General features: G+C 36.2%; 4 protein-coding genes across 5 annotated transcripts; 2 read left to right on the top strand and 2 right to left on the bottom strand.

The window, feature by feature from the left end:
- Positions 1-76: 76 nt before the first annotated feature.
- On the bottom strand, positions 77-2,213 carry LOC104721105 (vicilin-like seed storage protein At4g36700). Its single transcript, XM_010439014.3, has 4 exons — positions 1,859-2,213; positions 1,529-1,707; positions 1,360-1,440; positions 77-1,269 (listed from the first exon to the last, which is right to left on the bottom strand). Exons 1-4 carry the CDS (start codon positions 2,178-2,180, stop codon positions 298-300), a joined length of 1,554 nt encoding a protein of 517 aa, XP_010437316.1. The 5' UTR covers positions 2,181-2,213; the 3' UTR covers positions 77-297.
- A 5,806-nt stretch (positions 2,214-8,019) lies between these two features.
- Positions 8,020-9,612, top strand: LOC104721101 (scarecrow-like protein 15). The gene has a single exon (XM_019233040.2). The coding sequence runs from the start codon at positions 8,020-8,022 to the stop codon at positions 9,478-9,480; it is 1,461 nt and encodes a 486-aa protein (XP_019088585.1). The 3' UTR covers positions 9,481-9,612.
- Positions 9,613-9,663: 51 nt separating this feature from the next.
- Positions 9,664-11,757, top strand: LOC104721102 (HVA22-like protein k). Of its 2 annotated transcripts, XM_010439012.3 has the most exons (8): positions 9,664-9,802; positions 10,060-10,118; positions 10,520-10,617; positions 10,804-10,855; positions 10,976-11,039; positions 11,137-11,232; positions 11,311-11,383; positions 11,473-11,757. In XM_010439012.3, exons 1-8 carry the CDS (start codon positions 9,740-9,742, stop codon positions 11,580-11,582), a joined length of 615 nt encoding a protein of 204 aa, XP_010437314.1. In that variant the 5' UTR covers positions 9,664-9,739; the 3' UTR covers positions 11,583-11,757. The 2 variants fall into 2 exon arrangements, with proteins under 2 accessions (XP_010437314.1, XP_087330872.1); XM_087474746.1 differs by having other exon boundaries at positions 11,137-11,383.
- LOC104721103 (G-box-binding factor 1) lies at positions 11,552-14,574 on the bottom strand. Its single transcript, XM_010439013.3, has 12 exons — positions 14,197-14,574; positions 13,638-13,733; positions 13,483-13,527; positions 13,292-13,381; positions 13,107-13,196; positions 12,845-12,984; positions 12,671-12,728; positions 12,542-12,590; positions 12,330-12,451; positions 12,163-12,240; positions 11,944-12,069; positions 11,552-11,850 (listed from the first exon to the last, which is right to left on the bottom strand). Exons 2-12 carry the CDS (start codon positions 13,695-13,697, stop codon positions 11,761-11,763), a joined length of 948 nt encoding a protein of 315 aa, XP_010437315.1. The 5' UTR covers positions 13,698-13,733; positions 14,197-14,574; the 3' UTR covers positions 11,552-11,760.
- Between the last annotated feature and the right edge of the window lie 1,158 nt (positions 14,575-15,732).

Genomic DNA, 15,732 nt, shown 5'->3' with positions numbered 1-15,732 from the left:
CGACAAGAACAGAACTAACACGTAATAAACGAAAGAGTAATCAATAACTTGAAGTAAACGTCAGCCACTCAACAAATGTCTCGGAAATCTTTTCATTACTTCACATTCCCCATCTACAAAGATTTAAACAAACATAATACAATATACAACCTGAAGACATGGCAACAACAAAAACAATACAAGAGATTCACAAATAAACAGGAGAAGAGGAAAAAGAAAAAAGAAAAGAAGTTATAACCAAAATACTCTTTTGGCTATTTAAACCTTTCTCTCGGCGTTCTCTTTTACTCCTCCAGATTACATTTCCTCTTCATCTGCCACTTCCCATTCTTTCTCCATCGGTACTTGAGGTTCTTCTTGCGATGGTTGCTGAGACTGAGGTGGCCACCGCTTCTTCTCTTCTTCTTTTTCTCGTTTCCTCCTCTCTTCTTCTTCCTTCTTCGCCTCTTCTTCTTCTTTCTTCCTCTCATCACGTCTTCTCTTACTCTCATCATCCATCTTCTTCTTCTCCATCTCCACCTTAAGCTTCTCCACTTCTCCTTCTGCACAAGAAGGACACTCCAACACAACCGCTTCCTTCTGAGCCTCAAACAATCCATCAATCGTCACACTACTCACATTAAACGAAGCAGCCAACACTTGCCGGTCAAGCATCCGCAAAGCCGAGCTCTTCCCGGCTAGGAACTGTGGCTTGTTATTCTTAGCTGAAGTTGTAAACCCAATGAACACTAACGAGTCGTTGTTGAAAGACATTTGAGCCATTGGATGTAACCTTGGAACTGCAAAAACATCTCCTTCCTCTACTTTAAACCTCACGTTCTTACACTGATCATCAGATGATGATGAGCCCCTTGAAATCGAAGACCTAAGCACCCTAACCATTCCTGCTCCTTTCAACACAATTGAAATCTCGCAAGCCCATGGATTCCAGTGCGGTCCCATCATTGACGCTTGAGTTAGATTCACCATGGAAACTCCAACCATTGAGCCTTTCAGAACTTTCAGATCCTTTCTGTTAATTGTTATAGTACGACCGTTGGGGCTCTCGAAATCTGGTTCGGATTCAAAAACATTGAATGTTTTTGCTTTCTTCACCTTCTCTTTCTTCTTCTTGTTTACTACTGAGTCTGCGCTTCCAGCAAAGAGTTTGAGTAATCGCGGCTGCAGCTGCCATGTGTTGGCCACACATGGTGGTGAGCACGGCATATCACTCACGATCAATGGTGGCTTCGTCCGGTTCCTCATCAGCCCTATAATCTCCTCAGGAACCTAATTAAATCATCAAATTTAGTCAATCACTTAACTCAGCCCAAAAGATCATCTACAAGAGTAACTTGGGAAACAAGATAAATGCGATACCCCAAAAGCTGACTGGAGAATTGTCTCATCAAAACCAAACAAGAGTTCTGTAATACTCGAATACGCACCGAAGCAAGGATCCTGCATCCAATCCATGAAAGACTAAACAATGAGAAGAAAAGTCAAGAAAACGAAAAAAAAAAAAAAAAAAAAATCATATTAAACTTACATGTAAACACTCCTCGTTGTTGGAGAAGATTGCGTAAAGCCTAAGTTTGGTTCCAAGGAAGACATCAACCGGTTTGCTCTGTAAATAGAAAACTGAACCGGGACGTAGCCTGTAAACATCCCCTCGTCTTATCTCGGAACTCCTCGCTTCCTCCTCCACCCAATTCAGTATCCCACTTCCTACACAATACAATCACCACAGGTCCACAATCAAAGATTAACCTAAACCGAAACTGATCCATAAACATAACCAGAGAAAATAAACCGGTTCTTATTTAACCAGCGTTAACCGAACCAAACGAAATACATGACATTGAAATAGTTGATGTACCAGAGTCAACGAAGAAGACCATATCAGAATGAAGAAGAAGAGGGAGCAGAAGCATGTTTGGCTCCAAAGTTATGGAATGTATTTTGTACGGACCCATCCCACCGCATCCATCTCCGATTTGGACGGTTGAGATCTGTCCGAACTTTGATGTAAAGATTGGTTTCCATTGATCATTTTTAACGAGTAGAGGCGACGAAAACCCGCAACATGACGGCACAGCGACGTCGTTTTCGTCAGACTCTTCCGACTTAGCGTACGACTGAGTGCAGAGGAACAAGAGAACGAGAAGAACAGAGAGTGGCAATACCGTAAATCTAGTCATTGTGTGCTCTGGTTCAATGCAAAAGCGTATTAAAATCGTATAATATAAAGGAACCATGCATAGAAGAGATTACAATGACCACGTGGCTTAACTGTTGGACACGTGCTTGCTTTACGTTGACAAGTGCATGGTTCTATCTTACCAAGGACAAATTACCGCTAAAATACAAAGTTTGAATTTGAAAGATAACAAGTGTTGAAAAAGACTGAAGAGCATATATATATGAACAACAGAGATGCATAATTTTCATCGTGCATTAGTCCAATTAAATGACACGGTCTTAAGTGATGGCAGTGCATATATATAGTTTTTATCGTTACGGTATTGGGATATGCATATATAGCTTTATCGATAATGCTTATCTTTCTAATAGATGTGTATTTACAATTACATATGCAACTGTTTCACATTTTTATTTCATTAAGTTGTCTTATCTCAAAACTCAAACTACTGAATTTTAGCCCGTTACTTGTTTGAAGGAGACTTGCAAAATAGTTTGTTGTTAGCTGTATTTGTGCATCAAGGGGGGAAAAAATGTCAGGCCCGCCCGATTATTCAGTGTTTGGGCCTATCTACTTATGTGTGACTGTGTGAGTGCCCCCAACCAACTTGTATGTGTGAGAACTGAGATTCTCGTTTTAATCATACTTTTGGGTGATTGGATTCTGTATAGAAGTTGAACTTTTCCATGATCATTAGTTGTCTGATTATCTTAACCTACATATAGTAATAATGAATGATATAAGTTAATATTATTCGTTTGACAGGGTCTAAATATGAGCTACATACAGGCGAATCTAAAAACCATATAAGAGTGATCGGTTCACCGAAGTTTACACGTAACATCCCAAAAATGGAAATACCAAAAAATAAAAATAGAATCAAACAAGTTTGGTAACGTGTGAACATTAAAGACTGCCTATGATGCTAATTAATTTAGGAATTAGGAATTGTGTTTGACTTTATGAGTGATATTCGATGCATGGAAGTGAAGTTGAGAACGTATGTGACTCGTGACTGTGTTTGGTTAATTGTTGGCTCGTGGACAAGAAAACTTTTCTATCTCAAGTGTCAAGTCTCATGCTTATCATAACATATATACCTTATATATGGTCATAAACAGTTCGCATGTTTGGCTCTACGTATTGAAAGAGTTACGCTATACAATCACCGAATCACGTCAAATACTTACTTACGTACAATTTTTTTTGTTGCTGGCGGCTATAACTAAGATGGATTAGTGATGTCAGTAAACACATATACATAGGGGTTTTGGAGTTTGTTAGACAAAAGACTATACACATGTGTACAAACGAATTAATTCAGATTTATCCTATGGTGGATTTATATGTTCGTTTATTTATTCGATAAAATGAATGACCCTAGAATCAGTCAGATGCTATGGTGAACCGAAGACCTAGTACTAATAAAAGATTTGTTTTTATAGTATCAAATGATGGAAAATATATAATGGACGTCAAGAAAAACAAAAGTGATGGAAAATAATTAAGTTGATAGCACAATGTTTTGTTTCTAAGAACAATTCATTATCTTTACAAGTAACAGAACATACTTGTTGGTACGTATTAGACAACAATAATTTGTTGTGAATATAAATATGTATGATCGTAAAAATATATGTAACAAGAAAAAAGATGTGCATGACTGTATATTTTAAAGAAATTAGTAAACGAGATATCAAACAAATAAATGATCCCGTACAAAGATTAAAAGTATGTTTGTATTATGAATAATATTATTTTACTAAAAGACAATAATAACAAAAGCAGGTAAATTAATATTTTAAAAACGTGTAAAGTAATATATTCTTGATGGGGAAGAGTCTCCAAGGCATGTTGTGACTTGCGAGTTGTGACTACTCAATGTGTTGCAATAGAACATCCTCCATCTATTATTTTTCTTTCATTTTTTTTGTCGGTACATTATTGACTATATAGCAATATTTTATTTTTTAACCGAATTTTTAATTGAATATGACGCTAATTATTTTTATTTTCATTTTCCCTACCACCAGCTATATTCACAGTATTGAAAATACATATAGTAAATTTTAATTTTAAAACTGCATTGGATCAGGATGGATGCCGGCATCGAGAAGGAAGGACGCCTTCAGAAGTAGCTGAGTTAAAATATAAATGTTTACATTTGAAACTAAAAATATATATATATACTCCATTACGAGGCTTACCAATCGAAATTATGTATTTCTCCATTAGTTTAATACACATAGTTTTCATTAGTTTAGTACACATACTTATATTTTCTATCATCTGTCTATATGATACATTGTGTAACTACAACCGGTCTATAAAATTTTCAGATCAAATTGTAAAGAATGAAAACATTTGATCGAATTAAGATAAAAAGGTGGTTAATATAATTAACAATCTATCATTGATAGATAATTTATAGTATTGCCTTTATTTTCACGTTTTGATAGCTATCAACAGGAAATTAAACATTTTCTCCGTTACTACGTTAAAAGTTATATTTTCATATCGTGTGAGTGAATGATATATTTTAATGGAGAAAACGATCTTTAATTTTTTATTTTATTTTATTGTGAATGACATGAAATAAGAATCTACTAAAAATTGATTTTGCTTTTGTGAGGATGAAGCTTCTCGCTTTTGAATAGAGGGAAGAAGCGTCTGTGTCGTCTATCATCGGCCTATCCTTCCTTTCCTTTCCTTACTTCCTAAGTATGTGACCTTTATCTTAATAAGGATTTTTTTTTTTCTTTTTTTCTTTGGGGTAGTGGGATTGAGAAAAAATCTCCCAAGACAAAACGCAACAATATTTTTCTACCACAAAAAAAAAACAAATATTATTACCATGCATGGTTGTACAACTATACTAGTGCACTTCAATCCTTTTCTATTGAATTTGGACATATCAACCAAAAGGTTGGATACGATTTATCAGTAGACTGTTTTTGATAGTCGGAGAAAAAATAAAACTACAAACGTTTCACCTTCAAACACCGAGATTATGTCGAGTATTACGAGTTAAATTTTCGTGTTCTGTCTTTATTAATGATGAGACATTATACTTACTATAAATTAAGTATAGCAGATATTATAAAATTACCAATACAGAAACGAATAACAAGAAGGAAACCTTTGGCGTTGGGACAGTTTTGGTAACGAGAGGACCCATTGGTCGATCGGTAAAAGAATATTGTCAGAGTGGGAATATAAGATATGATCGTCATTCGTTTGTTTTAAAACTTTTAATATACAATCACGTGTGTTAATAAATAGAAACTTGTATTAATTACCAGACGAAATATTCAACTCTTTTTTGCTAAAAAAATTATGTAGATGTAGGTATCTTTTTTGACGGCAGGATTTAGGTATCTAGGTACGCGATATTGTAATATATGCATAATCATCATTCACGGATTGTATTACATTCAAACGTTCAATATTATGGGGTAGTTTAGTTTCATATGTCTGATTGTGGGGGAAAAAAACTGAATAGTTGTTGTTTGTTAAGCATGAGATTAGGATACAAGTGGATCCCATTGCATGCAGGTGTTCACACTTACTCTTAATTTTTTTCAAAACATATGTAAAGTAACAAAAATGTGGACTTAATTACTTAGTAATTAGTTTAATAAACATTTTTTTAGAAAAAAGCTGCCACGAAAAGAACTTCAGTAGATTAGTGTGTAAATTAAGCCGCTATAACGCATAAAATCTACAATAATAACACAGAGAAAGTTTAAAGGTTTTTAAAAAGACAATTTTATGCAAGAGAAAAGAAAAGTTGTTGAATTAATGTCAAGGAAAAGCTGAATGAATGTATTAAGGGTGAGAGGAACCTTTTGCTCCACGATATTAAAGGTTGAATAATGTCTCAATGAGAGGAGGAAAAGTTTTTTCCCCACACGAGATTTATAAAACTAGACGATCTTTTTGCGGAAAAGAAAAAAAAAATAAAACTAGTCGATCTTTATTAAGATGTTTTCAGATTATTCAATCATTCAAATTAAGTTTGCTTTCAATCAGCTAAAAGTATTAAGGGATTAGTTTGATTGTTTTTTTTATTAAAATAAGACCATTGTTGTAGTCATTATACTTGTAAATTAAAGGTTTTATTAACCAAGTTTCATAAAAAAATTTACAATAAGGAAAAAAGTATATTCAAAAAAGAATGTGGAATGGGTTTTGTTTTGTAATAATACTAAAGAGAAAAGAAAGAGAAATTTCCATGAAAATGAAAGCCAAAAAGAAGTGAAGGGAAGAGAGAACATATTCGTCTCTCCTTTGCAGCAATCTTATTAGAGAGAAGCAATGTGGGGGGACTGATAGAAGAAGAAAGTGGGCGTGATTCTTACGCGCTGACTTTTGAATGATCAGTCAATCTCTGGTAACTGTACGGTTAAAAACAATGGCCCATGGGCTTCTAATGCGTTATCGTCCGACAAAATTACCTCAAAAGTTAGCCCATTGTGGGCCCGCTTCCTTTCCCCCTTGCTTTTTACCGTGTCTATCTTGTGGGTTCCACTTAAAGCCCAGTGGTCACTCCCTTTTTTTTTTTTTTTTGATTTGTCGCAAACACCGGGAATTATTGTCCGTTTAATAAACCGCTCTAGATTTATTTAACTAGTGTGATATACATTTTTTTTTTTAAAGTATAGTATCAAAATAGATTAAAATTTGTAAAGGTTTGTTAATTTTAATTTTATTATCATTTAATTGTTTTTTCTTGTAAATTGTGTACTAGGTACTAACCCGCGGAAAACCAGAACTTTTTGTTCGATGAAATTTTTTAATAATTTATTTTGTTATTAGGTTATTTATAAAGATTTGTGATTAAAAATTTGGTTTGCTTATATTAAAATTTTTGTATTTTAAAAATGTTTATTGTAAAACTGTCAATAAAACATTTACATATAATGAACTTTAGATTTTATTCGATTAGATTTTTAAAATCTTAACTTTAATTTTTTTTTAAAGTACGAATTAGTTTTGATTCTAATAGATTTTTTTTTAACTTTTTATAATTTATTTTATGTGTCCCCAATTTTCGTTTTTAAATAAGTTTTTTTAATGGCAATTAAATGTAATTTTTTACACATTTTAAAATTAGTTTCATATTTGTACTTCTCAATTAATATAGTAGGATAATAAATATTTGACAATGAAATATTAACATTCCAAAATAATCGCACTCAGACAATAAAAAGGAAAGAAATCATGAACCTTTTTATAACATCCTTTTTCTCTTTTCTTCAACTTTCACCTTCTTGATGATCAATCAACATAGTGGAGCTTCTCGATCTCTTTCACTCGAATGATTTATTTTTCTTTTTATTTTTTTTTATTTTAAAGTAGACGAACTTTATTTGTATGTGAGGTTAGCCCCTTTACATAGCTGGAGTCTGGAGAGGTTTCTTTTTTACTAGCTAGTTGTGTATAATTTTGGGGATATATGATGAGAAACATACATAAATTAAACATATGCTTACCAAAAAAAAAAATAATAATACGGAATCAAATTTACAAATCATTCACTTAGATTTTTTTTTTTCTTTACAAATTTATATACTGTAAACCCAAAAAAAAAAAAAAAAAAAAAACAACCCGTATTAGACACGGTTACCAAATCTCTTTGCTTTTTTTTTTTGTTTGCACGCACTCCCTTGACGATAAAAAGCTTACCAATCATACCTTTCAAAAGCCCCGCCACCTTCTTCTCCACATAGAAAGAAAGAAAGAAAGCAGAGAAAAATAAATCTTTTTTTTTTTTTGTTCTTTGATTAAAAAAGCTTCACCTTTCTTCATCTTTTTCTTCACAACAACAATAACACATGAAAATCCCAGCTTCATCTCCTCAGGACACGACCAACAACAACAGTACTGATAGTAATCACTTATCCATGGACGAACATGTCATGCGTTCCATGGATTGGGATTCCATCATGAAAGAATTGGAACTTGACGATGACTCTGCTCCTAACTCACTTAAAACCGGTTTCACTACAACCACCGCCACCACAGATTCTACTATTTTGCCTCTCTACGCCGTCGATTCTAACCTCCCTGGCTTTCCCGATCAGATTCAACCTTCTGATTTCGAGTCATCAACCGATATTGTTTATCCCGGTCAGAACCAACAACCAACCGGGTACGGTTTCAATTCTCTCGACGGCGTCGACAATGGAGGATTTGATTTCATCGAAGATCTTATCCGAGTCGTGGATTGCGTTGAATCGGACGAGTTACAGCTCGCTCAGGTGATATTGTCACGGCTCAACCAACGGTTAAGATCCCCTTCGGGTAGACCGTTACAGAGAGCTGCGTTTTACTTCAAGGAAGCTCTCGCTTCTCTTTTAACCGGAACAAACCGGAATCCAATCCGGTTATCTTCTTGGTCTGAGATTGTTCAGAGGATCCGAGCGATTAAGGAATATTCCGGGATTTCTCCCATCCCTCTCTTCTCTCATTTCACGGCCAACCAAGCCATCCTCGACTCGTTGAGCTCTCAGTCGTCTTCTCCGTTCGTCCACGTGGTTGATTTCGAGATCGGATTCGGTGGACAATACGCGTCGCTCATGAGAGAAATCGCCGAGAAATCTGTTAGCGGAGGGTTTTTAAGAGTTACGGCGGTCGTGGCGGAGGAGTGCGCCGTCGAGACGAGGCTAGTTAAAGAAAACTTAACTCAATTCGCGGCGGAGATGAAGATCCGTTTCCAGATCGAGTTCGTTCTTTTGAAGACGTTTGAGATGTTATCGTTCAAAGCGATTAGGTTCGTCGAGGGAGAGAGAACCATCGTTTTGATCTCTCCGGCGATATTTCGCCGTTTAAGCGGAATCGCCGATTTCGTGAACAATCTACGGAGAGTGTCAACCAAGGTAGTCGTATTCGTCGATAGCGAAGGATGGACGGAGATCGCCGGATCTGGATCGATCCGGCGAGAGTTTGTTAGCGCTCTTGAGTTCTACACGATGGTGCTGGAGTCGCTCGACGCCGCAGCTCCTCCCGGAGATTTGGTGAAGAAGATAGTGGAAGCGTTCGTTCTGCGTCCGAAAATATCCGCGGCGGTGGAAACGGCGGCTGATAGGAGAAACACCGGTGAGATGACTTGGCGGGAAGCGTTTTGCGCCGCCGGGATGAGGCCGATCCAGCTAAGCCAGTTCGCCGATTTCCAAGCAGAGTGTTTACTGGAGAAGGCGCAGGTTAGAGGATTCCACGTGGCGAAACGACAAGGAGAATTGGTGCTGTGCTGGCATGGAAGAGCACTTGTTGCCACGTCAGCTTGGCGGTTTTAGATAAACCGGGTTTGGTTTAACACAATGATATAGAAAATAGAAATTGTATCTATTCTACCGTCTTTTAAATATTTATTTCTTTTTGGTGTTTTTCTCTTTTAAAAATAAAGGAAATAAAAATATTTCTTCAAAGTCTCTGTTTGAGCGAGAGGCTTTAATCATTCATAATATCTCTCTTTATTCAAACATATATTAAGTGACCTTTTTCCTTTATCGAGTGTGTGTTCGTCAATTTGGTAAACCGACGTAGGAATCGCCGATGAGCGGATTTGCTTCACAGATACCATCCATGGCGCTTCTCGGATCCGGCTTCACCAGCGAGGTAAATCTTTCTTCTCCTCAGATTGATGTTTCCGCTTGTTTCCGATCTGTAATTTTGCGATTCGTGTCAAAAGTTTATGGTTACCTTGATTAGATATGTATTGTTAGGATTCCGTCATCGTCTTCGAATTCAGGTTTCGTGGATTGGGTGTTTTGGATTAGAGAAAAGGGCGTTTTCAATTCCTTAACATATGGATATTCTCAAACTTTTGGATTGATGGAAATATTTTGTTTTTTTCTCTACGGAAAAATTTTCAGGTTGGGTTGCGTGTATTGCTTTCTCCACTTGGTTCCAATATCGTACTTCGTACAGCATGGTGAGTTTTTCTTCTCTAATTGTAAGGTGAAAGTCATCTAAACGCTAAATCAATAATGGTACAATAAGATGAATGATATGGAGGTATGATTTGGGTGATTTGATTGGGTAGGTTGTTTATCTGATTGAGTGAGAGATGCTCATTCACATGTAAAGCAATGGGGTAGGGATTTTTTTCTTCTCATTATTATTAGCTTAGCGGAGTGGACAAAGGGTATTACAACTTGTTGAGATAATTAAGGGTATCTTTTGGACGAGAGTCAAATCTCTTTTTAGGGAATCTTGGGTTCCTTTTGTTCTTGTCGAGTTTGTGGATTCTTTACTCTGTTAGAGGTGATGTTATATCTGTAGTTGACTCAAGGATTCGGTTATAAAGGAAACGTTTGTGTGTATGTTTTGCAGCTGTTCCATTGGCATCGGGTTGCCTGTGTACTCTACCTTCAAGGCAATTGAGAGTAGAGATGAGACTGAACAACAAAAATGGCTTATCTACTGGGCAGGTTGGATATTTTTACTTCAACTGGTATCATCTTTCTAATTCCTTTCCTCACCTCTTCTTTTGTTGTTCGCTACTGTTCTTATGCGGTTTATCTTTAAGAGTTTTATTGCAATCTCCCTTGGCCTTCTTTCACTTGGAATTTGGTTTTTTTTTTGGTCCTCTTACTCTCTCTTTAACTTTTGTGCAGCTTATGGCTCTTTCAGCCTTGTTGAAGTGTTCACGGACAAGATCATTTCTTGGTACTGAGTTTTTTCACTGTTACGTAGACATATGATATATGGTTCTTGTGGACTTTATCAAGAGACAGGGATTGTTTAACTTGCATAGTGTTGATACTCAGTATACTCGATTATTTGCAGGTTCCCATTGTACTATCATGTGAAATTTGCGTTTCTCGTCTGGCTTCAACTCGCAACCGTCGAGGTAGCTGTTCTAATCTCTTTGAAATCACTAACGTATAACAAGCTTTAACCCGTTACTCATTCTGCTTTCTCGATTTGCTTATTTTGTCTACTATTAGGGATCAAAACAAATTTACAACAACCAGATTCGTCCTTTCCTCCTACGACACCAAGCTAGAGTGGACCGACTCGTGGATGGAATATATGAAGAAATGGTAGATAACTGCTTTCTTCAGACCTCCATATACTTCGAGTTACTACTTACCAATTGCTTTACAACAAAACAATTGCAGGTGAAGGTCGTTAGGTCGCACCAAAGAGAAATACGGTTTGTCCGATCAATGATTGCCAAAATGTTGGGATCAGGTTTGTTTTCCAAACTCGAATTTTCTACGAATTTAATACTCTGCTATTAGGTTATTGAATTGTGTATTTTTTTGCACTGTTGTTTACAGTCAATGGGGTTGCACCACCAGGCCAACGACTAGGAAACATAGCAAATGGTAGCCCCGAACCAGCAGGAACAAACTCAGATTCAGAATCGGATTCCAATCACGAGGACTAATAAAACAAAGTGTAATCGTAGCTTTTGCAGCCTTACAGTCTTGTAGGTCAAATCTCTATTACACAAAAATGTCAAACAACGATTGTATAGTTATGTAATCTCAAATAACTTTGGTCCGAGGTTTTTTTTTATCCAGTGTTGAAAAATCCCAATAATAACGTTCCATGTTTCCTAAGTGTTAATTTTTGCCTTCACCGTCTTTCGACCCAGCAGCATTCTGTTCTAAATTAGCTACAGCCTCTGGTCCAAGCACTCTCTGCAACTCATCCTGTAATTCATTCAGCGACCGTGTTTACATATAAGCTGCCCGAAATAAGATAATAGTTGGAGAGATTCTGATTTTCGGACAAGAGTTTGTTACCTGGATCGAGTTGTTCTCCGACTTGAGCTTTTCACATTCGCTTGAGAGTCTCTGTAGCTCATCTCTCAGGCTTTGATTCTCATTCGACAAACTTTCCACTCTCTGTTGAAGCTGTTCGCATTCCGCCTATTTGAATAGTTTATTATGGAATGAGTAATTTACATGAGAAGCAAACAGAGTAGAATAATACTAACAGTCTAACAAAGAGATGAATATTACCTGCTTTCGCAATCTAGATCGCCTAGCAGATTCACGGTTAGATTGTTTCCTCTTCTGCCTCTTGAGCTCTCGTTCATCCTGATGAGTGAACACACGATTTTGTAACGAAGAAGTCTATAAGTAAATCAGAAAGCTAATTCGCAAGTGAAATGATGATCTAGACACACCTTCATAGGTACACCAGGTTGGGAAGACCATAAGTCCATCCCGATATTCAGATTAGTCCCGGGGGCTACGGGCTTCATGGGCACTGAACCTTGTATCTCACCAGTAGTACTTTGAGAACTTGCTGTTTAAGGAAACTTTACCAAGTCAAGAAACATGGAAGAAAACACAAGCAAAGGAAAGCCATAAAAATTGCATCTGTCAGAAAGCTTACCATCCGCAAGCATCTGTCCAAAGCTTGGCTTCCTAATTGAACCTTGTTCCTACATTAACATGAAACTCAATTAAACACACAGCACAAAGCATTGAAGTAACAGAGAACACTTCAAAGATATAACAGTACCTGTTGATTGGCATTCTCATCATTTTCATCAGATGAACCAGCTGAGACACTTTCATCACTGCACAACGGAAAGAAAAGAGATCATGATTACATAAAAGCTCCCTCATGATCTGCATATATCACTGCAATCAAACTGAACAAGTAACACGTTGAATAGAGTGTAATTAAAATCACCTATGAGAGACACCATCGTTCCCTGAACCAGAGAGAGCTTTGTCACCTCCTTCACCCTTTCTTTTCGAGTTCCCCTTTGACTTCTTGCCAGAAGCTTGGTCCTTCACAGTCTCCTTGTTTGTTGGACCAGAATTAGGAGGCTGCAAGAGAAGGTTTGTCAAGCAAGTTTTTTACTTTCTCAGTTATCTATGCATGCCATGTAACAGAGCAGAAAGGCTTTAAACGATAGCTAAAATTTTGTGTTAATGGCATGGGAAATTACCATGGGCATGCTAGGATGAGCATAGACAGCCCCCGGAGGATACATTGCTGGATACGGAACTGGGGTCCCATAAGGTGGCATCATATGGTGCTGAAAGTAATGAACAAAAGAAAAACTCAGTTAGTGGTCTTTTACATAGTGATTTTTCAAAGAATCACATCAGCAACTATACATTGAAAACTCACTTGAGCACTCCACATGTAGGGGTGAGGACTAGGAGATCCAACTGGGGATGGGAAAAAAGGATTTGGAGTACCTCCCCCGCCATAATAAGCCTAAAGAAATAAACATAAAAGTTATGATATGAAATCTGGGTGTTTCTCGAGAAAGAAGACACTATACTATTAAAAACAAAAGTTGTGCATGTGACACGAACCTGCATTGAATTTGACCAGTCTGGATACGGTGTGGGAGGGACTTCCTGCAAATAAGATATGAGTACATCAAACAACACAATATAGTTTCTGAATCCACAATCCATGAAATTGTTTCCAAAACGAAAAGAGAAGGAGAAGAGAAGGGAGGACCAACCTGAGCAGAAGATGTTGGTTTGGAAGGCTTAAATGGCATCTTCTCTTCGCTCGTTCCCATAGCTTTATGAGCTTACTACTACTTGTGTTACTCAGACTATACACAGAAAAAAACAAGAATCTGTTAAAACAGAGATCTTGACAGAAGCATAGTCATCATCATAAAACATCACATGAAGGATAAATCCAAAACTCAAAAAAGGATAAACTTCTGTGCTTCCAATGATAGCAATCTATGACTTGTAAAACAACAGAACAAGAGCAAAGGGCCCTGTTCTTTTGGCTTTCATTAATAGCAGTCTAAAAGTCTAACCCACATCTCTATGCTTAGTAAAATCATGCATTAGTATCAAAACCAAAACCTCCAAACGAAATCTCTAGCAAAAATAAAATCTCAAGAACCTAAATTGCATAACCAACTAGTGAATTATACACGAAACAACCTCAAATTTGGCATAATTGATCAACCAAACCAATCCAAATCAGCATAGACAAGTACATGTGTTACATGCAAAGGGTGTTTATGCATAGAAAGGAAAAAAAAAAAAAAAAAAACAGACCAGCAGCAGCTTCTTCTTCGTCTAATTGAGGTAGCAGCAGTGATGTGGAAGTCCAGCTAGGATTTTTTTTGATTTTATATATAAGAGACAAAAAGGGTGAAGACACGTCGTCAGTCTCTCTTCTCTTCTCTCTTTGTGTTCTTCTTCTTCTCTTTTTCTTCTTACTTAGTGCTTCATTGAATCTGTCGGAGAGTTTTTTTTTTTTTTTTTTTTTGATTGAAGAAGATTAGGGGAAACAAAATAAAAAACAGAGAGAGGATTGAGAAATCTCCGATCTGGTGTGGCGAAGTCCGATAGGAGGAGAAGAATACGAAGAAAGAGGAAAGTTTTTTTTTTTTTAATTTTTTTAATTTTTAGGGTTTTGATGATCTGACACGTGCGACAATGAGAGGTCCAGCTGTACACGTGTTAGTGGATAAGGTTTTGACACGGTAGCTACTGTTTGGTGTGACTCATCTACTCATTTATTTCTCTATCAATAAAAAAAAAAGGTAATTTCATTTTTATTATCATTCATTCATTAGCAAATCTAATTATATTATATAGTACTAAATAATTAATTAGTAGTAGATATGATCAATATTTAACGAATATTATTTGTCAACTTTTTTGTTTGATTACAACAAAACCAACCAACTCAAAACCTTCTCTCAAGTTTTTTAATTTTGAAATAAAGTTTTTTAATAGTCAATTCCTTTAAAGATTTTAAAAGATGAATGATATTTAACCGATAATGGATTTTACCTTCTAGTTAAAAAAATTTAATCAGCATGACGTCAAAATTATAGAAGAAAATTAAAAAAAAAACTAATATTTGAGACGGGCCCTTAGTTTCTGCCAAGCTAGTTTGGTTGCCTTCTAAAGCCCATTGGGTATCGTTTTAGAACCCCCTAAAATATTGTTGGCTCTTGTTGAGTCCATTGGGTCTCGTTTCATATTCTAAACAAATCAATTATATGTTAAAACGGGCATACTCCTTTAGATCCTGCCCATTTATTTTTGATGTTGTTTATTTAGACCCGTTTAGGATTTTTTTTAGATAAAGATAGCATTTTTCGTAAGCATTGGCATTTCCATTACGTAATTGATGTGAATGTGATAGATCACCATATCAATAAAAAAGGTCACAGACTTTTCTTAACTCATTACATGACGACGACTCGAACTATAATAATAATAATACAACGCATTAGATACAGTGAATGTGTTGAAAGTGGTTTCTAGTACTTGAAAACGATCCCATTTTAGAAAGAGCCACGGCATTACGTTTGCTTTACACTTCGCTTTCTATTTTGCCAAACTACATCTACTTATTCGCCAAACACTTCTTCGTGGGTCCGCTGTTTCTTTACTTTATGAGACCATAATGTTTTCGGTCTATGATTTTATAGTTAGGATGATTTAGTAATATGTCTATATCATATTAACGTTAATCAAAATCCAAAACAACTTAATCTAAGATCCTCTCTAATCATGTCATGTACCAAACTAAAATAAAAAATAAACTTTTATTTTCAGAAAATGCAGCTTGTAAAT

The sequence above is a fragment of the Camelina sativa genome, chromosome 11, assembly GCF_030686135.1.
Source record: "Camelina sativa cultivar CO46 ecotype springtype chromosome 11, ASM3068613v1".
Classification (NCBI taxonomy): Eukaryota; Viridiplantae; Streptophyta; class Magnoliopsida; order Brassicales; family Brassicaceae; genus Camelina; species Camelina sativa.
This window is presented reverse-complemented; position numbering and strand designations above follow the sequence as displayed.

Bases quoted from the DNA above. Each gene is read 5' to 3' on its own strand.
- LOC104721103 (XM_010439013.3), bottom strand. From the start codon at position 13,697: ATGGGAACGAGCGAAGAGAAGATGCCATTTAAGCCTTCCAAACCAACA. The intron at 13,528-13,637 runs GTTGGTCCTCCC...TCTTATTTGCAG, and splicing joins AACCAACATCTTCTGCTCAG to GAAGTCCCTCCCACACCGTA. The intron at 12,241-12,329 runs GTGTGTCTAGAT...TTCACTCATCAG, and splicing joins AACCTGGTGTACCTATGAAG to GATGAACGAGAGCTCAAGAG.
- LOC104721105 (XM_010439014.3), bottom strand. From the start codon at position 2,180: ATGACTAGATTTACGGTATTGCCACTCTCTGTTCTTCTCGTTCTCTTG. The intron at 1,708-1,858 runs GTACATCAACTA...TGTATTGTGTAG, and splicing joins GGTCTTCTTCGTTGACTCTG to GAAGTGGGATACTGAATTGG. The intron at 1,441-1,528 runs GTAAGTTTAATA...GATTGGATGCAG, and splicing joins ACAACGAGGAGTGTTTACAT to GATCCTTGCTTCGGTGCGTA.
- LOC104721102 (XM_087474746.1), top strand. From the start codon at position 9,740: ATGAGCGGATTTGCTTCACAGATACCATCCATGGCGCTTCTCGGATCC. The intron at 10,618-10,803 runs GTTGGATATTTT...ACTTTTGTGCAG, and splicing joins ATGGCTTATCTACTGGGCAG to CTTATGGCTCTTTCAGCCTT. The intron at 11,384-11,472 runs GTTTGTTTTCCA...TGTTGTTTACAG, and splicing joins TGCCAAAATGTTGGGATCAG to TCAATGGGGTTGCACCACCA.
- LOC104721101 (XM_019233040.2), top strand. From the start codon at position 8,020: ATGAAAATCCCAGCTTCATCTCCTCAGGACACGACCAACAACAACAGT.